This window comes from Tauraco erythrolophus, chromosome 3 (genome assembly GCF_009769465.1).
Source record: "Tauraco erythrolophus isolate bTauEry1 chromosome 3, bTauEry1.pri, whole genome shotgun sequence".
Lineage (NCBI taxonomy): Eukaryota > Metazoa > Chordata > Aves > Musophagiformes > Musophagidae > Tauraco > Tauraco erythrolophus.
The window spans coordinates 2,680,171-2,706,849 of NC_141467.1; the positions used below are offsets into that span (position 1 = coordinate 2,680,171).

At 43.3% G+C, this 26,679-nt stretch overlaps 1 protein-coding gene across 1 annotated transcript; it reads left to right on the forward strand.

The window, feature by feature from the left end:
* The first annotated feature begins 14,865 nt into the window (after positions 1-14,865).
* On the forward strand, positions 14,866-25,183 carry SERPINB5 (serpin family B member 5). The gene is made up of 7 exons (XM_086608419.1): positions 14,866-14,999; positions 15,693-15,867; positions 18,463-18,600; positions 19,659-19,776; positions 21,389-21,531; positions 23,307-23,474; positions 24,791-25,183. The coding sequence occupies exons 1-7, from the start codon at positions 14,875-14,877 to the stop codon at positions 25,181-25,183; spliced, it is 1,260 nt and encodes a 419-aa protein (XP_086464545.1). The 5' UTR covers positions 14,866-14,874.
* Positions 25,184-26,679: the final 1,496 nt, after the last annotated feature.

The window sequence follows — 26,679 nt, forward strand, 5'->3', positions numbered from 1 at the left end:
GCACCACATCTACATGTCTTTTAAATACCTCCAGGGATAGTGACTCAACCACTTCCCTGGGCAGCCCATTCCAATGCTTGACAACTCTTTTGGTGAAGAAATTTTTCCTAATATCCAATGTTAAAATGCACTACTTCCTCGGTGATATCATTTCCCTTCTGTCTTTACCTTGTTGTTCTCATTAGTGTATCAGAATACTCCCAGATATGTTCCTGCCTCTAACATTTCCGGCTGTGTCATCTCTACCTATGATTTCTCTCTCCTGCAGGAAAGGACCCCCATGCTGCTGGAGATTAATGATGGAGCAGAGATGCATCTGCAGTCTGTGGAGGACCCCATGCCAGAGTGGGTGGCTGCACCCTAAGAAAGCATGACTCCGTGGGAAAGCCAGCGCTGGAGCAGTCTGATGGATAAGGACTGGATTCTGTGGGAAGGGCTCACGCTGGAGAAGTTAATGGAGAACTGTCTCCCATGGGAAGGGACCCCATGTTGGAGCAGGTGAAGAGTGTGAGGAGTCCTCCCCGTGAGGCAAAAGGAGCGGCAGAAACAGCGTATGATGAACTGACCGCAGCCCCCATTTCCCATCCCCCTTTGCCGCTGGGGGGAGGACGTAGAGCTGGGAAGAAGGGAGGGGTGGGAGGAAGGTGTTTTTAAGATCTGGCTTTGTTTTTCATTATCCTCTCTGAATGTGACCGGTAACAAATTAAATTGATTTGTCCCCAGGCAAATCTGAGTCTGTTTTGCCTGTGGCCATGGTTGGTGGGTGATCCCTCCCTGTTCTTATCTTGACCTTCAAGCCTTTTGTTATATTTTCTCCTCTCTACCCCACTGGGGGGACAGGGAGGAGTGAGTGAGCGGCTGCGTGGTGCTTACTTGCCACCTGGAACTAAACCACACCACTATGGAGTGCGTCCAGATGCATACACCTGTACTTCGTAGTGAGATTAATCCAGCAGATCAGGAAAAGAACGTGAGAAAATGACTGCAGATATTACTGAGGGAACATTCTGAAACTGTTCACTTGATGTTTTGACAAAAACTAGAAATAAAAATGTGGCTTCTTTTCTTAAATTATGAAATACACAGTCCACTACTTCTATGTTTTTTTGAACAACATTTAGCATAGTGAATTTCAGGATTTTTTCCTACTGTTGTATGAATATCAGCAGAGAGATTGTCAGGAACAAAAATGCAATCTGAAGCAGTATTTTTCTTAACTCTGCCTGTATTGTCTTCAAGTGTAATATTTGCCCTAGACAGCATAAGTCTGGGGATTTCTGAGCCTTTCCTCATCGTGAACTCACTGGACACGCATATTGGCATTGTGTATACAGGCCAAGGAAAAACATTTCACCTAGGTCTTCTCTGCATAGCATTTTGTGCATTAAGTCTTGCTAACTCATTGAGATCAAATGGAATAATATCTCTTCGATGATGACTTCATGCACGATTGGGCAGATGTGGCTTCAGGGCTGAGCTGGTTGACTCATGTTGATTTAAGAGATTCAATTTTGCCCGCTGCCAACTCTTCTGCCTGTATATGAGTTCAGGGAGAGGTGTTGTGCTATGTGTTGTTGAGTTTGATGTAGCAGCATTTTTCTTTGAAATGTCTTCACAGTCACAGCACTTAACAGGCTTACAGCCTTACTAATTTCAGAGATTTTTTGGTAAGACAATTTAAAAATGTTCCTCAGCCAATGTTTCTCCGAGTTTAGAAATCTTCAAGTTTGGACTCTGCACTTTAGATTGCTTCACAGTCTTCATTTAAGATTTTGATGACTTGTAGAATCTTTGGAACAGCTCCTAAGGATATTGTAGATGCTCTCATCACCTGAGGGTCTTTTTTAATCACTGCCAGATTTTTAAAAACTATATGCTGTTGTCCAAACAGAAATAGCGGGTCTCATAAAATGGGTAGATCAGGTTCTACAGCCTGTGTTATGCAAGTGTTCAAGCCAGCTGGTTGTCGTGGCTTGTGTCTCGCTGTCTTAAAATGATCCAAATCTATGAGTTGACCCAGATTGTCTTTCTGGGAATCTGCTCTCCCGTGCAATAGAAAGCCTGTAGTGTTTACTGTTGCCAGAGTACCAGAAATCTAAATCGTGTTAGGCAGTAGGAAGCACAAAAGCAGTTTGCTCCAGCAGACACTTAATTTTAAAAGTATTACCAGACTCCTCTGCAGATGACAGGGAACTAACTTTTACCATTCCAATGTACAGCAGAATAACTCCTTTTAGCTGTTGCAAAACAGAGGGTCACACCGCATGAGTAAGTTTTAAAACTGGCGTGATACCTCTAATGCTTCCAGCAGACTTCTCTATTCTCATGTTAAATTCGAAGTGCTTTTTGCCTGTGGGACTGTAGAGAGCAGTGTTTACAACATTACTGAAAGCTGTGCAGTCTGAGTAAGGAGCTAAAGGAGAGAACTGGTCAGGGACCAGGCTGTACTGCAATTCCTTCACATCATTTTTCTCCTGGATGGTGGTTTGTCTTGTCATTTTCTTCAAAACAGTATTTCAAGCACTAAGGGTCTAAACATGCCCTCTGCTTCAGAAGTGCAGAAGACCTTAAATACAGAAGAACTCCGACAGTTCTTTAGTTCATGGCAGGGTAGGAAGAAATGCGGCCATCTAAGGTGTCTTCCAAGCAATGTGTTTCCTCTTTCCACAGCACAGAAGATGCAGTGGTGGTGTACTGGGGGATGCACACAGCAGTGGTAAGAAACTTGCTGTTGCACCTCACACTTACGCAGGCTCAGGAGCACAAGGAAGTCCCACAGCCACCAGAGGCCAGCAGCTCTACTAAGGAGTAGCAGGCTGCAGCTACTGCCGTCTAGCCTGCACTAGATTTCTGGGCTGGCATTTCCCTCCTGGGTCCCTCTTTATTAATCCCTACGCCTTTTAGTTAGGTCTTGTATGGAAAGGAGCAGAAACTGGATAGAGAAGTCATTTAACTTTCTCTTCATCCAAGCCACTCTTAGCAGAATAGTTTTAATCTTAAGCAGTGTCATGGCTTAACCCCAGCTGGCAGCTCAGCCCCACAGATCCACTTGCACACTCTCCTGTGGTGGGATGGGGGAGACAATCAGAAGAGTAAAAGTGAGAAAACTCACGGGTTGAGACAAAGACAGTTCAATAGGGAAAGCAAAAGCTGCACGTGCACAAGCAAAGCAGAACAAGGAATTCCTTCACCACTTCCCACGGGCAGACAGGTGTTCAGCCATCTCCAGGAAAGCAGGGCTCCATCACACGTAGCGGTGACTTGGGAAGACAAACGCCATCACTGTGAATGTCCCCCCCCTTCCCTCTTCTTCCCCCAGCTTTACATGCTGAGCATGACGTCATACGGTGTGGAATATCCCTTTGCTCAGCTGGGGTCAGCTGTCCCAGCTGTGCCCGCTCCCAGCTTCTTGTGCCCCGCTGGTGGGGTGGGGTGAGAAGCAGAAAAGGCCTTGACTGTGTGTGAGCACAGCTCAGCCATAACGAGAACATCCCTGTGCTATCAGCACCGTTTCCAGAACAAATCCAAAACAGGACCTCATATGAGCTGCTGTGAAGAAAATTGTCTCTATCCCAACCAAAACCAGCACAAGCAGGAAGCTCTTTGAACCGGGCTATTATTCTACCATAAACTGTCTACAGTCCTTCCATATGTACAACACTTTCTCCACAACTTTCAACACAATTCTCCCTAACAAGTCTTGCCCTGTTTTACCCAAAACCCGCTGGAGTCGGTAGCCACCTTCGCAGTGGGCTTTGAATCTTGACCTGAGATAGACGGGCAGGTATTTGCATTACCACAAGTTTCTATAGACCTAATTATATCTTTACATCCTACTCCTGTTATATAAATGTTAATGTTATTGTGCTCATAAGTTTATTAGCTTGCTGCAATATGCATGCAGTATCCTCTGAAGTTCCCCCACAGAGCTAATGGAACCAGTAAATCTCAGAAGGACTGAAGAAAGCTGTTTTTCAGTAGGTTACCTACCACCTGGGTAAATGTAACTGGGAAAGTGAAAGGGAAGCATTCTATTCTCAAGTCCTAGCACTTTCTTTTGTAAAACATAGAATGATTTTTTACAATTTACAACCTTTTTATACTTTTCCTATTATGAGCTATTATAATATTCTTTTCTATGTGTTTTGTGATGCAAGTCTAACGGTCCTGGTTTAGCAGTGATATGACCTGAATCAACTGCTGAGTGTGGGAATAGCTCCCTTGCTTTCATGGGCACTAAACAGTTTACCTTGACTGGGGTTTTGGACCATTATTTGTAAATTTTACATCCAGAAGTTAAGATAGGTTTTCAGGTATAACTTCTATAGTTGACTGATCATACAGAGAATGGACAGGGTGTGTTCCTTCAAGTAGTGTGTAAGAACACACACAGTGATTTGATTGCCTTTAATGGATCTGCCAAATACCAGCTGGAGAAGCAAGAATTAACATGTCCACCTTAGCTGCATGCAGGGATCAACAAAGGCCTTCACCCCATCGTCCACTGAAGACACACAACAGGAGAAAATTCAGACTGTGAAGGCACGCCCATTTCTAGTGAAATCTTCAGCAAATATTGATTCTAATAAGCATTCATTTTCCTTTAATATGCATATATTCAGGCTGTGAAACTGCACTAAGCAACTCTGGGAATGTGTGTGCCTTCACCCACATTAATCACACAGACACATAAGTACTTATTTACAGAAGAAAGTGACTCAGCTCCTGATGACAAAGGATGAAAGAAAGAGGGGAAAAAATCCCTAATTCTCATACCCCCTTCCTCTGTACATTATAAGGACACACTTAAGGGAGTAATACAAACACAGAGCTGGAAAGGAAGCTGTGTGTCAGGGTCTAGATCTGCTATGGTGGACAGTGAAGGTCATGTAATCCCTTCCAGAAACTGCTGAAGCTCTGAGTTAAAACTGGTTTGGTGTCTAAGGGAGATGGCTGCTTGGTCCCTCCTCTTGGGAAGGGTGCTTCTGCTAATTTACCTTATGCCAATGTGATCTCCTCGCTCTTTAAAGTTTCTACATTGATCTAGTCACAGGAGCAATCCTATCCCTATACAGGTTTTATTTTGCTAGGTGAAGGAGTCCTTGATAATTCCAAAATTGCTCCTATACTCAGTTAGGAACATACTGATGGATTGTGACGCTGCCAATAATTCACTAGTTGAGGTCCTCCCCAGATCTATAATCAAGCACAAGAAATTGTGGATATGTAGAGGAAGTATCCTCAGTAATTGCACTTCCGTGGTGAGGTGGTTTCCATAAGGCGAATCCATTCACCTAAACAAAACTAGGGAGCGGCACTTCAAAGATGTGAAAATATCACTAAACGGAAAAAAAAAATGACCGAGGAAACATGACAAATGTGAGTGTGTTCGCCTTTTTTTCCGGGACAGGTGATTTTGAGCCATAGTTCCAGCCTGGTGAAGCTGGTGCAGTAGCTGTAAGCATCAGTGACAAAGGAAAAGGAATACTGTCCGTGGCCCCATGGGATGGCACCCTGAACCAGCAGTGCACACAGGGGTGGGTTCAAAATTTTTTCTTCCTGGAAGGAGATCACAGATGCTTTAGTGAGAAGTAAGTACTCCAAAACATTGTCTCTCTGCTTCTGTTTTGTAGAAGTTGATCTTAAGTCTTTGTACAGTGGGAAAAAGATGAAGTTTCAGAATAATATGTCAGAATTTTTTGTCTCTTTTACATATATGGATTTCCCCTTATATTTTGAGTTCCGAGTCATATTGCAAGGCTATTTTCACGGGTTCTTCCAAGCAGTCAGTCAAATCTATCTCTTTATTAAGTTTATTTAGTTGTATTACACCAAGCATTATGCCTGGTGCATAAGGTGTTGGGAATAATACCTTTATGGAAAATGGTTAGATCCTCAACAACCTGATTCCAGCACACTGGATCATTAATTTCCCATCCACCAGATTACAGGCTTTGTTCTTGCTGAAAGCTGTCAGCTGTTTGTTTGCCTCTCCCAGCTTTTTCCAATGAAACGTCTGCCCCAATCCAGAACAGCCTCACTAAAAAAAAAAAAAACCCAGCACATGTAAGCATGAGAAATTAATTTTCTGCCCGTTATTAGAAGTAATCATGGGTGAGTAATACTTCTACGTCAGCAGACATGTCTGAAGAAAACTGTGTTGCTACCATACATGTTGAATCAGTGCGTTGCTATGTGATGCCATCCTTTACGCGTATCGGTGCCAACGCCCTGGGAAGAAAGAGAAAAGAGAGATGGCTTGTCACTGTTCCGTTTGTGTCTCTCTCAGTGGAATGATTTTAATTGCAAATTGATTTGTGGTTTATAACCGTCAATCTGATCTTTACTAGCATTTGTTTTGAAAGTGAAAAATCTTTTTGACTGTGGCTTGTTCCTGTTGCTAAATAGTAATCTAGACCCATGCTGTGTGAGGAATATGAAAAGTTCTGTTGTGAATACTTGGTCACGGACATTGCGGTTTCACCCTTCGAATTTTCTAATTGTGTTAAAATTGTAGGTCACTGAGTCAAATGACCTCCTGTCGTTGGCTTCTTGGCAAGATCCAAAGCTTACTGTGAAAGCTGTAACTCGATTAGAAGACTTCTCACGACTGGTGGCATGGAAAGAATGCACCAGTTTTTGTTCTATCCATTACTCAGTCCCACTTGTAGGTGATTTCCCATGTGGTCTCCAAAGCATGAAAGTGTTAATCACAATCAGACGTGTACTGAGGATTAGTGAGTTTGGGGAGAAGGTGGGAGACACTACAGTAGGTGCTTTGAGCCTCTGAAATAGTTGAACCAGTTCACCGTGCTGCTGTGTTGAGCAGCAGGAGCGTTCCCTCCCGTCCAATGAGTTCGTTCAAAGAGCGGAGAGAAGGAAGCTGTTTTTCTTTCCTTTCCAGCAGCGTGTAGGAACAGCGTTCCTAGGAGGTGTTGGGAGGGAGTGGCAGGGAGAGCCTGGGAGCCAGAGCAGAAAGCAGGCTGAGTAACTGGAGAGTCACCTGGCCGCTTGCATCCCATGTGCAACGAAGCCTGCCCAGCTTGCCGGTTCGGACAGTGAGGCACATGTGTAAGTGCTGGATCCTAGTGTCCAGCAAGGTCTTAGTTCATGGTTTTCCTTGGGCTGTTGAAGACCTGGAAGAGTGGGGACAAATCCCGGTCATTACTTTGTCAGTAGACTGTAACTTGTCTGAGTTTCAAGGATTCAGATTTAAATAATCCAAGCGTTCCGTGTCACACCCCCATTGTTTCTGCCTTGTTTATTTACCGTATTTTCTGAGATAATATCACAGTAGGAGGTGTCCAACTCACAGGCGACTTAAAAATATTTTTGATTTTTTGCTAAGGAAAAATCCTATCATTGGCTCTATTCTTTTTTTTTTAACTTGGTGATAGAAATACACGTCATAATAAGCGTGTGTTGAAAATACTTTGAGATTAAACTGAACAAGACTAATTCAGTGGAAGGTAAACGCAGGAGGCGGGGAAGCTGATGCAAGTGGTTGTCGTTCAGTCAAACTGAGAAAGAGTGTTCCTGCACTGGGGGAGAACTGCTTCGTTTCTCATCCCTTGCAAACCTCACGTATCTGAAGTTAAGCATCTTCTGCTTTTCGAGGAAGTGTCTTTTGCTTTTCCACTTCTTCCTGGTTGGGCTCTAAGTAAGACCCAGTCATACGTCACGAGTTGCCATCAATACGAATAAGAAGATATTGGGAAATCACAGGTATTTTAACATTACCTGCAACAGCAAATGTGCCCAAAATATCCATTTTCAGGGAAAGCAGGATTGCCCTCTGAGCTGCTCAGTTACCAGGGCCAGTGTGGATTCCTTCATTTGAAGCATCACAATTGCAGCAGTTATTATTAGTTTCGTGGCACCATGACCAGAAATAATTAATTTCTCAGCAGTAACTAGGTCCAACCCAAACCATTCTGTGATTCTATGATTCTGTACAGCTACCAAACCGCAACTATCAAAGAGCAGTTACCTAGTGGAGAGTAAGTGTTGCTTACACACCTCCAGCTTGGCAATGTAGAGTCCTTTCCCTTTTCCACTGCCCAGCCTTTAAAAGAAACTGATGCATCATCTGTATTTCCCACCTATCACTGGCAGGGTAATGGATCTGGTGAGTTGTGCTGTCTCTATTAAGGCAGCTTGACTGTGGTCCACCTCTCTGCAGCTTAACCAGAAGCTCCTGAACCACTTCACAGTGACTACACTTGGTAGACCAGGCTCTGAAGGAAAGTTTGCTCCTGCAGAGATGGCAATGTTTGGCTTTAGATTACCTGCAGACATCTGAGAAGAGTCTGGCAGCCAATATTATTGTGGATTTTCATCAAACTTTCTCTTACAGAAGGCATAATTAGATATATAACAATGATGGCCCAGATGGCACAGCTTAGCTAGCTGGCCTGTGTCTTATTTTAATTGCTTAAACATATCCACATCCTGCCTTTGTTATGAATTCACTTAGGGCAAAGCATACCGGTTTTAAATTTGCTGTCTGGTAATGATGGAAGGTGAAAGCCATCTGCATCACACCAGAAAGTAATATATCATTTCCTTTGTGTAATAAGAGCTTAGGAGCCTTTTGGAAGGAAACATGGGTAGGAACTGATCAGGACGCCGTGGCGTGGGGTGATTTATGCTCAAAGCAACACAGAAGGAGATAACAGCTCCCCAGTTCCCACTGTCACCTTCAAGGAGGCACCGTGTCGGTGAAAACACATTCTGTGGTTTCCTAGCCCTTTCATTCGGACAGCCGGGCACACCAGCCCTGTGAACCTGAAAGCAAACTCAATTATCTCCCGTTTACCTTTTGTAGCCTAAAAGCATGCAGGGTCACCTGGGGGTACTGAGGTGTGAAGCTGAGCTGTGCCTGTGCTGTGGTGCACCGTTTGCTCATGGGGAATAAAGTGTAGCCATGGCCTCCCAGGGGTTCTTGCTGGTGTTCCCTGCTGTGGGCGGCTCAGCTGCCTGACCGGGGAGCGGTGTGGAGCAGGGGTAGGCCACCTCTTCCTTGCTAAGGACTGTGTACATCTTTCCAACAAAAATAGACCTGGTGGGCTGCACCATCGCCTGTCTCTCACTTGCTTCTCTCATCCCCATCATGTTTGTCAGTAGTAAAGGTAGACAGTATGATATGAACCGGATGGTCGCCATCCTGGAGGTGAAGGGATAGGACTTTCTGTTCCCCTCCCACCTCTGGGGACAGTTAGCAGTGCAAAAAGCTGCTTCCCTGCAGAGGACCTGGCTGCCTATGGGAGGAACCTCTTGCTTTGCCGCAACAGGGAGGACGGATATTTTTCCTTGAGCATTAGCTCCACATTGGCCTTGTGCTTTTAAGGCAGCCAAATGCACATGTATGCCCCTTACAAAGGCAGAGGGAAGACACTCTCTTAACGTATGCACAGATGCAAAGTGCCCAGCCACCCACTCCTACACGTTTTGTTTGTCTTCCTGGGTGTCTTTTTCGTAATCACAATTTTTCCGCAAATAGCGGCAATTCCACCGTAACTCGGAGTACTGGTTTTGCTCAGAAAGTCTTTCAACCGCTCGTCCTCTCCTGTATTCTCTCCTTGAGAGTCTTCGTTCATTCTTGTCTGGTGTCTTTTGTGCTGTGCTTGCTGAAGGCAACGCACGAAGGCTGCTCTTTCCTGCCGGAGCTTGTTGTTGTCTTCGGTAGCTGGGCAGGCAAAGACAGCTCTGGTGTGAATCATTTTGCTCCTCCAGTGTAGGAGTTGCCGTGAAGAATGATTAAGGAGGGGAAAAAAAAAAAGAAAGCGAGAGTGAGAGGGAGTATGTGTGTGCACAAATTAAGGTTGGGAAAGTGGGAGTGGTGTCAAGGAGCAGGCAAGTTAACAGAGTCTTCTGCTCGGCGGGGTTTCGGCGCGGGTAGCTAGTTCTTTGTGCTGTACCCAATTCATTGATTCGTTTACCAGGATTGTAGCCTCGCAAAGTAAGTACAGCTTTTTTCCTTCCTCTGACACTTTAATGCCTAACTAATAGCTAACCAATTTCCCTTGTGAAGTGGAGTCCCGTAGAGGGAGGGGGGATAAGGAAATTTGTGCAAAAAGATATCGTGTGAAATTAAAGGAGCAAAAAAGTCTCCCCAGACGGCAACCTTTTGGTTTCATCTCCAAATTGCTGCCTTTGCCATGCTACATTTCTTCCCTCTGAAAAGGTTCCTTGGAAGAGGTGAACAGGATCTGGCAGGTGAGACAGCAAGGGCATTAGGAATTGTTAAAATTCCTGTGGTTTGTTGCAAATGGCTTTCCCCATATCAGAAAGAGCAGGTTGTGTGTGATGCTGTGAAAAATGCTCCTTGTGTCAAAGCAGGATTTAGAGTGTTTTGTGAGTCTCTGTTAGAGAGGAGTGTTCCTCGTGTTTTGTGCAGGGGAGTGTTCGCTCTGCTCTGTTTGCTTTGAGCTATTAACCAAGTGACTAACCCGCACTGTTTAAAGTGAAGGGCAGGATCTTAGGTCCAGTAATTACCAATTTGTCTTCAGGGTGACTAGTTTGAAGAATTCACTGGCTGTTCGGGTACAACAAAGCGTATTGTGGTGGCTCGTTTCTCTCTTTCCTTCCTGGAGTGACTTTCCCTGCTATAGTGCTGAGAGTGCTTTTTCCCCAACCATACCAGCCACTCTGGTCCCACATCAGCCTGATGTTTTGTGTTCCTCAAAGAAATGTCTGTTCAGAGGAAATTGTGTCCTTGTTGCCCAGCCAGGTAGTCTGCCAAGTGGAGAGCTGTCATTTGTGTAGAAGTAAGAAGAAAAGGCTCACAGAAGTCTTTTATTTCCTTTGTGTTTTGTGCATGCTGAGTAAGAGCTGAAGTGGGGTCATGTTAAATGCTTGAGCTGGTTTCAAAGATTTATCCCTCACTTGTGAAGCATGTGTGTGGGTTGTTTCATGTCATTTATCCTCTCGGTGGAAGTTTGTTTGAACTGGAGAGACTACAGTGCTGGCACTCTCAGCTCCTGAGCTGTAAACCCAGTACACACCCTCAGCACTGGATACCCAGCGCTCTCCACGCTTTATCTATCTGCTGCAGTATCTTCTCCTGGAAGGATTGCTTAACCCAGACAAGAATAAAATAAATACTTGTTCTGCTTTATCAGATTATCCTTACTGTATAGCTTGACTTGTCAGACATTTCCATGCAGACACTGCTATTCTCCTGATTATATTTTCAAAAGATAAGCTATATTTAACTTTCCCTTAGTAAACAGATAGTAAGCAAAGCCTCTCTGTTGTTTTTTTTTTTATTATTATTTTGTTTTGTTGTTATTGTTACATTCAAGAGTGACTAAGCAAAAATAGTGTCGTACAACAATAAACAAGTTTAAATCAGGTTTTTCTGAAGTGATTCAGTAGCCTTTCAGCTCCCTTCTGTATCTGAAAATGTTTCTGTAACGCCGTGGCAGAGTGACAGTTTTAAGCAAAGCTGGGTGGATCACAGGCTACCTGTGCTTAGAAGATGCCCCAGTGCCGCGGGCCTCTCTGGAAATGCTGACACACCGCTTCCCGGGGAACAGAGAGACTCAGCAAGAATCCGTGCAGCAGGCCTTTTTAAAATTTCAATTTTTTGACTCCTCCCTGTTTGAGAGTTCCCTGTGATTACTGACTCAGGAGCTGTGTCTGGTTTCTGAGACTGCTAATGGGCAGCTAATGAGCTTTGCTATTGATGGAGCCTCAACCCTTCTCACTTGACTGGAACTGGCTTTAATGAAATCATAATGCTTAGGATGCTCAAAGCTTTAATGAGATCCAAGATTTTGTAATATTTAATACAGTAAATTCCTTTCAAGAGTATGAATGTCATAAGCTGCTAAATATCATAACACCATTAGTAAATGGAGCATAAAAGAACTGACTGACCAGGTGCAGTTGAAAAAGACGATGGAATAAGCTTACTCTTGGCTAGCCAGCCCATCATTCAAGGTTAAGAGTGAAACTGAGCTTTTCTTCCAACAAAATACCCTGAATGAGCATTATTTCAATTGTAGCACAAAGGGAAAGAAATTATAAGAATGGAGAGCTTTACCACCACCAGAAATAGCTTCACTCAGCACAAAAGCAGCTTTGAGAGTATCAGCAGTTAATGGATGAAATAAAGGTAAATAAAAGGTTCACCATGAAATACCTCCCGTTTTATTCACTGAAAACGAACACAGAAACTTTGTAGAAAATTATCCAACATGAGTAGTATCAGAGCTACTGAGGAGGATGGAAGAGTTTCGAAGTCATGATACAACTTTTCACTGGCATAGGAAGAAGAGTTTAATTTAATTTTGCAAAATTTCCTATTTGATTTCCTTACTCTGAATCTCTTGCAACCCAGAGAAGTGAATCACAAGTAGCACATACACATCTTAAAATCACCCTAGGTCTGCTAATATAACTGAAAATACTAATGTTAGAATGACAGCATAGCATTTGCAATACAAAGCCACAGAGGAACAAGGCATATTTTGAAGCAGTTATGATTGCATATTGATTTTTAGCCTGTAAGGAAGATCTAGAGGCCTAAATAGAGTAATGTCAGGCCAGCCTGCACTAAAGAATGATATTCTACCCCACCAGCAAATACACGACTTTTTTCAGGAAAACTGTGTGCCTCATTCTGCATTGTGAGATTTTCTGTATTGTTTGTCTTCTTGAGGATGGTCAATGTCAAATGACACATTCTTCGTTCCTTGGGTAATTTTCCACCAACTCTGTAGCAAAAAATGCCTGGGAAGTTGGTACTTGCCCCAGATCTTCAAATTTTGATGGGGGGGAGGGATGGGGGTGGAGAGAGAGATAGGGAGACAAAGTATACATATGTATTGTGTGCTCATGTGTGAATGGTTGAGTGACTGGGGAAGATAAGACAGGTAGCCTACGCAAGGGTGTTTATTTAAGACATGCACAGGCACAAATGTGCACGTCTGGGATGAGCAACAGCAGAGAGGCATTTCAAAAGATGGTTTTACATTTGCTCCTTTGCCTCTGTTGTTCCGAGTTACTCCCTCAGCAGCAGTCTCAGTCCTTCAAATTTGTTTTAACTGTCTTTTCCACGATTCTGCCCAAAGCTCTCCTGCTTTAGGGTGTGTGCAGAGCCCATGGTTTCTGGCAAGCTTCACTTTTCTGGCAATTAGTTACTTTCATACGTGAGAAATTGTGACTACGTAAATGAGAGAGATGGTTGCAGTGCTGGGCTGGTGCTTACTTCTCCCTTTACACCCATGAGATCTTCGAGACGTGTTTCCTGAACCTCACTCTGACATCAGCTTGGCGCCTGCTGACACTGTAAAATGAGATCTCACATGGATAATGGCTCTTTCCGAGGCATTTGCTGGGCACTGCTAGGCTACTGGAAGATGGACAAGTCCGACCAGACCCGTTCTGAATTCAGGGTTCTGGCAAAGCCTGTAGATGTTGCAAAGCATACTACTCCTCTATACTTTTATGTGAGGATAACTTTCTTCAGTGACATATATTTAATGTTTCCCCTCTTCAAGACAAATTCCTTCTTTTTGTTTTTCCAATGGGAGGGGATTTGTTGGCAAACAGTTTGTTTTTAATACCAACAGTCAGAACATTTTGCAAGCGTGCCATGCTGGTTAGGTGTGCTTTTCAAACAGGGATTTAAAAAGCCTTGGTTTTATGCCAGTATCTTCTTTTTTTTTTTTTTACTTAATTAGACTGCGCAGTGCATTTCAGTAACATTTTATACAGCATCTTCTAGCCCAAAACAAACCAGTTGCCAAATAAACCAGTTGCCTTGCCAAATAGATCCAAGAGCATTAATTAAAATGAAAATAAAGACATGAATTTTGTAAAAGGCTTTCTCTAATCAAACAAGCCTTATGAGTAAATCCAAGTCTTTTCTCTACCGTGTCTGAGGCAAATTATGCCCACGTTCTGTTACTCCCATAAAAATGGGAGATTATCAGGAAGACATTCACTACTGTCAAGTGCTACAACTGCTCCACAGCATCTCTGTACAACGGTGTCAAATGTTCAGCTAACTTTGGGCAGTATGACACATGCACTCAAATGGGAGATAGTTCTCATGCAAAATGCTTTTCCTAACCGAGATGAGAGTGAACGGTGAAGAAAGGTACCTTGCTGTCCATATGTCCCCTCTTTCCCTTTCTGTCTTCTCATACCTTGCTGCTCTCACCCAGTGAGATCTTTCCTGGCTAGGATGCAAATGGTGTGAACTAGGTAAGCAAAAGTTTGAGACTGCAGCATTAAGCAGTCAGTTATTGGAGAGAAATCCCTGTCCTTAAGGTGTTTCTCAAAAGATCAGCAAACCTCCTACCAAAGTAAGAAATAATTGACTTTGCTTTTTGTAGTAAGATAAAATAGGACCCCATGATCATCAGTGGCAGAGCCTGAAATGCAAATGTAGATAAGAATGTGTCTGGAAAAGAACACACCTTTTAAAATCACCCTTCCACATTGTATTTATTCTGCTATTTTGCTATTTTTCCTAGAGAGAGCAATTGTGCAAGACACCTTTTAGGTTCTCTATGAAATATCTTTTGAACCTTTTGAAGTATCTCTCAATGTTCATCTTTTCCATTTCTTTTCTGTCTCTGTCAAAAGCTTTGGTGGAGCTGTTTAACACCAATTTTAAGAGGTTTACTTTTTTTTTAAGGGATACATGATATTGGGGACAGAGTAGTGTCAAATTCAGTGTGCCAAAGAGGTCATCTTCTGTGTGCTTGCTGATCTAAAGCTAGCCTTATGCTGTTGACTGAAATCCTGCAGTTCATCCTTGTTAGCTTGAATCTACACAAACATGCTTACACCAAAGTGCAAATTCAAGTATGTGAAAGCAGTCTGGAAGATGGGAATACTCCCTGGCTTTCCCAGAGCATGTACTGCAACAACTGTCCCTTGGGCACCACCTGTCCCATTCCTGGCTGCACAGATCATCTAACAGCCCTGTGGCTATTGCAGTTATTAAGAACAGCTAGAAAAATATTTGCAGTTAAAACAGTGCGATGAGTGGCCACACAGCAGCATTTATTTAGGAGACTTCCTGTAAGTTTCCAGGATAATTCTAACCTACAGGACCAGACAGCTTTCTGGAGACCTCTAGCAAGGCTAGGGAGAATGGAGAATCATCTCATAGAGGAAAGATGTGTACCAAAGCTAAAGCTTCAATGAACGATTAGCCATGAAGCAAGAGACAGGAAAGATTATGAGACTATCAAAGGCCTGTCTGAGAACCACGAGAGCCCAGAGCATAGGCAAAGCACCTTAAGAATTGGCACATTTTAAGAGTATCAATTAAAACCAGATTGAATTCATATGTGATCCAATTTGACTTAATATGCATGGGCTTGAACTACCCAGATTTCCCCAAGTGCTTCTGGTAACACCGGCTCCACGTAACGTGTGGCATTGCCCACTGTCACTTGAAGATGATGGCTTCTACTGAACCACTTGCATTACCATGGTTGGACATGAATGAGACCTTCCCAACTCCTCAGGAGCTGCCACTGTGCTCTGAAGCTGAGCGGGCTTGGTCAGGCCCTCCTCTCCTCTCCTTGAAGGTTCAAGATGCCCAGTCCCCATACTGGTGTCCAGCCTCCCTCAGGAAGGAAATCAGTACTCTGACCCAGCTCCACTGCAGCAGGAGCTAGAATTGCACTCTATGACTCACCTGTCTTTTCCCTTTTCTGTTTCAGGATGACAATGGATGCTCTGCAACTAGCCAACACTGCCTTTGCAGTTGATATGTTCAAAAAACTATGCGAGAAGGACAAAGCAGCCAACATTGTTTTTGCCCCGCTGTGTACCTCAACGTCTCTGGCTCTGGCGTATAAAGCTACGAAAGGTGACACTGCAGACCAAATGAAACAGGTAAGCTGTCAGCATCCTGTTCTGTGGCTGCAAAATTATATCGTCGTTGGAGGTGGCTTTCTTATTTATTCTTGAATATTAGTTCTAGAATATTAATTCTACTGGACCTCTGGTTCTCTTGTAAGCTAGGCTGCAAACCATGCATCCAAAATTCCCAAACAGTTTCACAGTCCATGGCCCCACACAGCAAAAGAGGTTGAAAATCTGGCAGAAAGAAAAAGATTTCTCAAATATGTACAAGGTGGAAGGGGACACGGCAGAGTCCCCAACGGTTCCGTTAAAGCCTTGTCTCTTTCTAGCATAGTGTTGATTGTCAAGATCACTGCAGTTTCTGGATAATTAATTTTTTCCTTATTGAAGAATGCCTAAGCTTTATAGAATTGGAAATAATTTTGCCATTTTCTGTAAGCAGCAAGTATGCTTGGCAGCCCTGTCACTGACACTTCTCCTGCAATACAGCTAAGAGCAAGTGGGTGCAGTCGGAGAGGGCACAACTTCAGTTATATTTCTCCTTACAAGCAGCTCATGATGTTCCAGGGCTTTCCAACACCACGATGCAGCATGGCAGTCACGATGCCATCAGTTTGTCAAGCCCACTCTGCCGTGCAGGGAGGCAGCCTTGCAGCCTCTTTCGCTGCCTCCATGGGATACAAAGATTTGCCCAGTTCCTTTGTATCCCAGTGAGGGTGCCCACGCTTTCTGCAGTTACCTAAAGGTGAATGAGAAGCAAATTCAGTGTGTGTTTATATGCTGATTATCACCTGGCTCTGAGGGATGTTCTGCATATTTGAATATGTTTTCCCTGCTTTGGGAATTCCTCCCTGTACTTCCTCATTCACTGAAGGTACCCCCGAGCGCAGCCTCCTGTGCCCCAGCTCATGCCACAGATTACAATGAGTCTTGTGCTATTTGCAGAGCTGCACAGCAATATACCCATGAAGTTCCTCTTGGTATTGTAGATTTTTTCCATATATCCATGAAGATCTTCTAGGCATTGCAGATTTTTTCAAACAGGATTGTTTTAAAAAAAGAAATAAAAATTAACCCTAGATTATTATTTTTTTTTTCATTTAAATGACACCCTGCAGCTTCCTCACCATTTCAAAACTCAAGTGGTGTATTTCTAGTGGGAGAGTTCAAAACATTAACCTGTGCTTAATTTTGTTTTCACTTCTGTCTGCAATTTGCTTTGAACCATCCTATAATAAGTTAACGTACGCATCCACAAATGGAGATCTGTTACACAAACGCGTTTATTTTCCGTATTTCTCAAGTGATATATAAAAAGTGCTGACTACAGACCCTAAGGAGAACTTGGTATGTTTTTAAAGGTAATAGCTCCTGTTTTCCATGTCTATTCCAGCTTCTGTCTGCTCCCAAGTTCATGCCTGGGTTTTAAACACCAGGTACAAAAGGAGCCACATTGGCTCTGGAATATCGGTGAACAAACTTGTTCCCTGGGAGAAGTTGCAGTAGTGTAGCTTTCCCCCCAAACATAATTTCTAGGCACAGAAGCTTTCTGCACTTAACGTGCTAAGAAATAAAACTGTAGGAGGAAAAGGCAGTAAGTTGAGGAAGTTGTTTCTGAGGAAATTACTGTGGAGTTTGACTCCGAGAGCTGTGCTGGTGCTGTGTCCCTGGGACCTTATTTCCTTCTGCTCCTGCTGAGCAAGGAGAGATGAGGACATGGAGGGGTGGCTAAGGCTGAGCAGGAATTGGTTGTGTCTGTGAAGATCTGACGTGTTCCAGGAGAAAGGACTGGAGTGAGGGACAAAAGGGAAAGAAGGTCCCTAGCACCTGCTATTCCTCATGTGGGAATTTGAGACAGGGAAGGAGGGCTGGGCAGGCTGCCACCATGAAAGACTCTATAATATGCAGGCATAGAAGTTCAATTGATATTTACAGGGTTATTTTCAAACAAAACCAGCAGTAACCTCTCACCTCTGGTGCCTAAAAGCAGCAAGTTTTAGGTCACTCCAGAACTTCCTAGAACTGGACTTGTCATTCCTGGGAGCTGGGAGGTGGCCATGTGTGGGTCAGCAGCCTGACCTCCAGCTCTTACTCTGCCTACCAAAACGGACACAGTTATCCCATCAATTTTTGCTGAAATATCATGTGATGTCATGTACCAGTCACGGCAATCAGAAAATCTGATGATCTGTTAAGCATTTTTAAAGATGTAGCCCACTTCTAGAAATGAGACTACCCAAGACCCTCATTTATCTGGCTTAAAAGCTCCAGGTTTTTGGACAGGAATGTGAGTTTGGTGAAAACATTCTGACGCCATACTGCAGAGTTTTAATCATCTAAATCCCATCACCAGCGTGAACAGGTCTGTTGATTTCTTTGGACTGCTCACAGGGAAGAAACATACGTGGTTAAAGTTCTAGGAGGATCTCAGGTTTTTAGAGGTATGTGAGGATGTCAAATACATAAATGCTTTTTGAGTAACCACAGTGAGAGGCTCTGTTGTTAGCTGGAATGTGAAAAGCCATGGCTCCAGTCACAAAGGAGCATTATGTTTTGCTGAGCTGTTAGGAATGTTTAGATAATAAATAAAAAGTTACTTAGTATTTTATTATGTTTGTTTAATAGGTGCTCCATTTACAAGATGTCAAAGATGTTTCTTTCGGGTTTCAAACAGTAACTTCAGATGTTTCCAAACTCAGCTCTTTCTTTGCACTGAAAATGGTCAAACGGCTCTTTGTAGACAAGTCTCTGAATCCCACCACAGTAAGTACTACAGAAAAGCCCTGGTGCTATGGATTGTTTGGCCAGCATGTTGATGGGTTATGGTGTCAGACTTCAATGTTATTTAAAATAAATTCTCCCACTTTTGGCTATTACTCGACTAGATTCGGGTGATGAACAACAAAATATTCTATGCTGCCACAGAAGTCCGTGGGAAGATGAGTGATCTGCTTGACCCCAAGCTATGCAACTATTACAACATTTTTAATTCTTTAGTTAATATGCTTTAGGTCAGTAGGCTCAGTAAGTTTTGAATGCAATACAGTTTCTATGCCACATCAAGGTCTTTGCATTGGAAGTATGAGCAAAAAGGAGTTTTACAACAAGTTGGCGGTGCAAGTGTGTGTCCAGTTCACACACCCAAGTAATCACTGCATAAACTGTAGTTTTCTTAATCTGTCTGAGGAGGCAGAAGCCTGGCTATTGAAACAACACAAGTGAGGAAATTGTTGTTTGGCCTTATAACTTACAGACCTTGCAAATAACTGAGAAAAATGTCATGGTGTTTGATTTTTTTTTATTTATTTTTCCCATAAGTTGCCTTTGATCAGGGCCTCAAGCAAGTGCAGCATCAGCCTAAAAGTGATGTTTCAGAAAACTCATTATGCTAAATGATGCTGTAGTCAGATTGCCTGCTGTTCAGGAGCTGGAACAGCAAAGACCAATACCCATCTGCAGCAGTAAACACCTCATCTGATGAGGACAGACATGATGTGAGCAGCCCACAGTCTTTATCTCAGTCCTTTCTCTTACCCCTTTTTATCCTTTCAAACTCTGGCAACGTTCCCACTCCTGCAGTACTGAAGCTACTGTAGCTGCTGATGTAACATCACTGGACTGAAGACACCCTTGGGAGCGATGTGCCAAATGGAGCTGTGCATCCTGGTTGTCGCCCGTTGTTATTTGATAGCTGTCCATCATAATAAACTCCCCGGCTACTCCATGGTGAAGCTCGGGATGCTGATGTTGCAGGTTGTGTAAAGAGCCATTGAGTGGATGGTGTTTAACCAAGGATGACCTCGGTACCATGTGTCTTTCAGGACTTTGTCAACTCCACAAAGAGGCCTTTTCCATCTGAACTGGAATTAGTGGAGTTCAAAGAAAAAACTGAGGAAACCCGACAGAAGATCAACAAATCTCTTTCCGAGCTAACTGATGGTGAGTACAGCTTAACCCTGGGCATGCCGTTTGCCTCTGAAGAAAGAGATCTTTGCCCTTGTGATATCTCTTTACTAGTGCTTTTAGAAGTAAATACATAGTGAGAGCAATGGGACTAGACCTATTATTTGGACTCATGAGGATTAGCAACATCAGCCTGTTGTGAAATCACTAACTACTGCAGCATTTCTGCAGGTGGGAAGGTGAGACCGATCTTACATTAGCCTTGGGGAAAGCTGCTCGTGTTTGACTGCAGCAGGATGATGTGGGAGAACAACAGCTCCTGGCTGCGGAGCTTCACAAACCTCTGACATCAATACATGGCACCTGGGCCCTGGTTTCCTTTAAAAGTTTTATTCTAATGGGCAGTATTTGCTGGACTCACTTGGAGTATTGCGTCCAGTTCTGGAGTCCCCAACATAAGAAGGACATGGACCAGTTGGAGAGGGTCCAGAGGAGGGCCACGAAGATGATAAGAGGGCAAGAGCACCTTTCCTATGAGGACAGGCTGAAAGAGTTGGGACTGTTCAGCCTGGAGAAGAGGAGGCTCCGGAGTGACCTTATAGCGGTCTTCCAGTACCTCAAAGGGGCCTACAAGAAAGATGGGGAGAGGCTGTTCAGGAGGGCCAGTTGTGATAGGACAAGGGGTAATGGTTTTAAAATAGAGGGAGGTAGATTCAGGTTGGATATTAGGAAAAAATTTTTTACCATGAGAGTTGTAGAACACTGGAACAGGTTGCCCAGAGAGGTGGTGGATGCTCCATCCCTGGAGACGTTTAAGGCCAGGTTGGACGAGGCCCTGAGCAACCTGATCTAGTTGGAGATATCTCTGTTCCTTGCAGTGGGGTTGGACTAGATGACCTTTGAAGGTCCCTTCCAGCCCTAACCATTCTATGATTCTATGATTCTATGACTCCGAATTTCAGGCTGTTAATAGCTGAACCCAGCTCAGTGGCTTTGCCGCTTTCGCCAGCAAGGGTGGCACAAGCGGACGTGAGTCTCTTTTTTTGGAGGTGCCTTCCTGTGGGAATGGGGCTGTGGGCACTTTTCAGCACTGGTTCACAGGAGATGCACGTCAGTGACCATGAAGGTCCAGGGGCAGTGGTCCAGCCCTGGCTGGTGCAAGCAGACAGCGCCCGTGACCGAGCTGGTTTGCAGCCTGCGCAGGGGCAGCTCTGGGGTCCGTCGCTGCATGTTGCCCTCGTGCCTTCTCATACGTCGGTGTAGAAATGAGTAGTTGCTAATCTGGAACCTCTTTTCAAGTCTTGCTCTCCAAATGACAAGTGCTTTTTCACTTACACCTGTGGAATTTCACTGAAAATTCAGTACCTTCATTAAGGTACTGAGCAAAAGCAGTAGACGTATTTTTGGTTCCATGCTACATAAGCCAAGAAAACATGTCATTTGGAAGATCTGCCTTGATCCCAAATTCCATTTCAAACATTAAGCTGCAATTTTAAGTAAGTGCTTCTTTTTGGAATTTTCCATTAGAATTAAAATCTTTATCTGTGAGGACACAATTTTTTTAATTCAGTGAAACGTTTCTGTATTCTGTTGAAACAATACTGATAATGCATTGTTCCATTAACAACCATCTTAAACCTGTTCACAGGCAAAATGGAGAATATTTTGAATGAGGATAGTGTAAGTGACCAGACCCAGATCCTCCTAGTTAATGCAGCTTATTTTGTCACAAACTGGATGAAGAAGTTCCCAGAGGCAGAGATCAAAGAGTGTCCTTTTAAAGTCAACAAGGTATGTTCTGAAAAAAAAAAAAAAAAAAAAAAAAAACCGAGAGAGTACTATTTTCACTCAAGAAAATGCAAACTTCGAGCTAAGGAAATCCCAACAAGAGAAAATGAAAAATGTTTATTATTAGCATGGCATTCTTAGGCTCTATCTAAACCTATATGCTGTTGCAAGGGTCCCTCAACCAGTTTGCTTGTTGTGCTGTTTTAAAACTTTGCTGGTGCTTTCACATCCATCTTTCGAAGGCCCAGTGTGAAAACAGACTGTCTTGTTAGTATGTTTAGACAACAGGAGCAGCCACTGCCTACAAGGAGATGCACATTCTCATCAGTAGCTTCTTCCAAGAGATTGCAGCCTGTACCAGAGGCTGCATCCCGAGATCAGCAGGAGTGAAGCACAAAATGTTGAATTTCTCATGGCCTAAGAGCTAGTGAAACATCTACACCTGTGGAGTCTCTTTGAGTGTACCCCTTAGGTGCCTGGCCCTGTGCTTTCCTCTTCAGGAATGGTGTCCCATGAATCTCCCTCTTTCTAGTCAAGCTCAGGACGGCAGCCCTCTGCATATCAGCCCTGCTTAGCCACGAGGTCCAAGTGGGTGCAGCACCCATGACTGTTACCTTCAGGAATCTGTGATCAGTGGTGAATGTTGTGATCAGACGGTCAGCTTCAAACCAAGATATAAAACTGGGCAACGTTCATCAGATAAAGAGATTGCACTCCAAATATACACGTGCATACATATAAGTGTGCATCAGGAAAGTTGGAGTCTCAGGTTCACTGCAAATATTCATGAATTACCACATCAGCTAACAATTTCAGCTAAAAAAGTTTTTTAAATTATACAGTCAACACTAAAGCTTTTAAGTGAAACATCTCAAGCATTTTTTCCTAAAGTAACAGTTTTCTCCTGAATTTGAATTTTAAATGAGTTTCCAGGTGAACAGAACAGTTTGTTTATCCTCCCTGTGAAATAAACGAGTTTTGTTTTGTTTCATTCATGAAAAGCATGGAGAGGAACTTTTTACAAGGGCGTGTAGTTATAGGAAAAGGGGCAATGGCTTTAAACTGAAAGAGGGCAGATTTAGATTAGTTAGAGATAAGGAAGAATTTTTTCACTCAGAGGGTGGTGAGGCACTGGCACAGGTTGCCCAGAGAAGTTGTGGATGCCCCATCCCTGGAAGTGTTCAAGGCCAGGCTGGATGAGGCTTTGGGCAACCTGGTGTAGTGGAGGGTGTCCCTGCCCATGGCAGGGGGGTTGGAACTGGATGATCTTTGAGGTCCCTTCCAACCCAACCCATTCTATGATTCTATGTTTCTATGACATAGGGCTTTAGGTAAGCCTGAAATTTCTTCTTATTCTGTTTCAGCTCCTGATCTAAAATACTCATTATTTGTATGACCAGCTTGGCCTTCGCTGTTGAGATGTGCTAAGTGCTTGACACTTAATGGCATTGCGATGCCCTGTAGGTAGTGTAGTTTGTAACACTCAGTGAAACAGGCACAAAAGGCCACCAATATTAGGTAAATTTCTCTTTTAAGACACATCCTCAGTGTGTTGCTATTATATTAAGCAGAATTCTGTTCTCCTTCTCTTTGGAAAGCTGCCCCCTGTAAAAAGCCAACAGGGTCTCTTACAGCTGATTTCATTACCTATGAAAGCCAACAAACTCTCTGATGGTAACTCGATGTACCACTTCCATGCAAGCTTGCAAACTTTCCTCTCTCATCACCTCATTTGTGAATTAAAAGGAATGCTAGACTGTGTCTTCTTTGTTTTCCAGACTGAAACTAAACCGGTGCAAATGATGAATCTGGAAGCTACATTTTGCCTGGGCTATGTGAAAGAATTAAATGTTGCCATCCTAGAGCTTCCATGCCTAAACAAACATATAAGCATGCTCATTCTGCTGCCCAAAGAGATCGAAGATGAGACCACTGGCTTGGAGCAGGTGAGAGAAAGAAGTGTAATTGGTATGATGCTTTCCTTGGAAACAGCCTGCTTGTAATGTCATCTATTTATGGAAGGTTTTTGATATTTAGATGCTATATAGAAGGAAACAGATTTAAGTTTCCTGTGAATTTACCTTCTCATTCTGTTTCTCTGTTCCTGATCTGGTGTTTGTGACATCATTGTTCCCACTGTGGCCAGGTGTGAGGCTGTGAACAAGACATTGTTTGAGATAAGGTTTGCAGAGAAGACGGTGTAAAGTGCAGAAGGCACCCATGATGTGCTTTAGGAGTCTGCATCAATTTGAAAATCTGGATCTCCAAAATAATTTTCATCTTAAGATTTTTGCTCTTGCTATAGTAAAGTGCTTGAAGTCACACTTACTGGGTACTTGGCAGCACTGACTATATTTACTCTGGTGTCCTCATTTTTTTCAGCTGACATGTATCCATGATTTGTTTTACTAAGGGCTTACACTTCTCTAAGTTTTAATTTTAAGCAGAAATACCTGAAAACGAGCCATTTTTTATTACAATTGCATATAAATTTGAAAATGAATAAGGCATTTCCTAAAGAACAACTCTTTGTTATGCAGTTTCTCTATGAAAATTTTAGAACATATTTTCACCTCTCTTCAAAGTTTAGAGATTAAGAGACAAATGATCACACAAGTCTCCTTTGTAATCTGCTGCAACTGGCCATAAATTTTAAAGGCAGGAGGAATCTGCCTTCGCAGCTGTAAAGTGCTTTTATATGTAGGAGTAAATTACACAACACATATATCTTAAAGTGCAAGTGAGGTCTTTCCTGATACCAGTTTGTTGTGGTCCCAAACTCTGCCTCCTTACTTCCCAGTTTTTAAAAAATTGCTTAAACAGCTGCATGTTTGGTTGAGATCAGGCTCTGGATTTGGAGTCTTCTTCTGTCCCAAATACCAGCAGCTTTGTAGGATCTGGAATCAAGGCTTTTGCATCCACCAGTTGGCCAGGTGTAACCTGGGTAGGGACTGCCTTGCTCAGGTTCCTTCATGTGGTTGTTGAGGTGACTGCCTATCAAAAGCCTGTAAGGGGCTAATAGTCAGAGCATGCACAATACAGTGGAGATCTTCCAGAGGCCTGTCCTGTGGATTAAATCATGCTTGCATTGATACAACTGCAAGTATGTTAACCCTGGATGCTACAGTTGTGAATTCAAAAGCAAAGGTTGCCTTTCGGACTTTATTTTTTGGGGGCTTGATAGAAGTGGGAAGTTCAGGAATGGTCTTTTTTTCTCTCTTTGGACTGCTCATTAATTTCCTTTGTTCCTTTATGTCTTCAGCTGGAAAAGGCACTCACCCCTGAGACACTATTACAGTGGACCAATCCCAGTATGATGGCCAACACCAAAGTGAATGTATTTCTTCCAAAGTTTAGTGTGGAAGGTGATTATGACCTGAAACCACTTCTGGAAAGCCTGGGAATGACAAATGTCTTCAACGAGAGTGCATCAGATTTCTCTGAGATGTGTGAGACAAAAGGTGTGGTTTTGTCAAAGATCATCCACAAAGTCTCTTTGGAAATAAATGAACAAGGTGGCGAGTCCCGAGAGGTACCAGGATATCGGATTCTGCAACACAAAGATGAATTTAAAGCTGACCATCCATTTATCTTTTTGTTTAGGCACAACAAAACTCGCAACGTGATTCTTTCAGGCCGATTCTGTTCTCCTTAAGCAGGGTGTATTCATTATGAAAAAGCACGATTACATTCATGGTGCTGCATGTTCCTGTAAAGCTTGGCATCCTGACTATCACCTTTGAAAGGAAATCTAAAAGGTTCAGACATATTAGCTGGGTAATACAATGTACTCTACATATGCAGCAGAACTAGTTTGTCTCCTTATGTTTCATCCCCTTCAGCTGAAGGATTCCCACTGTGAAGAACACGTCGTATTTTACTGAGAAGTATCCCAGCCTCAGCAACAAGTATATTTTGTTCCTCTGTGACATCTTTTTTTTTCCAAAACGAAGTGAACTGAGAGCCTGTTTTAGATTGACCAGGAGTTGGGAAGGGCTCTGGGGGGAAGAGCTATGTTCCTGCTCCCCAGCCAAACCACTCTCCCTCCTGTCCCATACTCTCTGGATTCCTGCTGCTTAGAAGGGGAAGATGTGGACATGCAGTGTGATAGCCCTTCCCTTGTACCTGGCTACACTCTGGTGGGCCAGGGTGCCCTACCAGACCCTGCCAACACCCGGTGAAACAGTGCCCACGTTCTGCAGCGTAGCTAGACGATTCAGGCTAGCATCAGAGCTTGCATCTGTGAAACAGCAGCTGCACTGAGACCTACGGATGCAAGAGGCAACAGTCATGGTGGCAAAATGTATACCCAGAAGACTCTTCAGCGTGAGCTACGTCAGTTCGTAGACTGGGGAGGCTGGACTCTGCTGCGTGGGATTTTTTGACTCATTGCCCTTCAGACGTGGAAGAGGGGATCAGTTCACTGCATCTAGGAGGAGCCCTGTTGTATACATCCTGAGAAAAGTAACATTGTGCAATTCTAGGAGAGAAAACAGTTGGATTAATACTGGAAGTGTGACACTTTTCACACACAGAGTACCTGCCATTTCTAGTTCTGGATTCAGCATTAAGCAGACTCCATACAATTATTTAATGTCTGAGGCATGACAAAGAAATAAGGACTTCAACCTGAGTGAGATTAACATCGTAATTGCCAGTCTCCAAATTCCATATGAAATCATGGTAATCGGATTTCATTTCTGTCTAAAGACTGCCTGCTGCATATGTTCAGTACTGGTTTACCTAATTACTGTTCAGAATAAAGCACTATAAAACCTGTGTCAAATGTCTGCAGTATCTCCAGTGTCAGTCTGTGTGTTGACTCTTGTATGTTCACTGACAGTGTCCATACTCACTCTTGACCTCCAATAAATGACAGGAAAGGAAATGAACAGATTCACTTGGGCCACAAAGCCAAAATAATAAACTAAATGTCTGGATTGCCCTTCTAGACCACATGATGATAGTTCCCAGTAAGGACTATGCTACTAACTGGTCACAATATACACAGAATTCAATTACGTACCCTCAAAAAATAGGAGCATTTTACTTGAGAATTCCTCTTAGTGCTTCAAGTCTGAAAGAAACTGGGAAGAGATTTCTAAATGGGAACATGCAACCCCTGATACGCCTACTTCTAACACCAGGGCA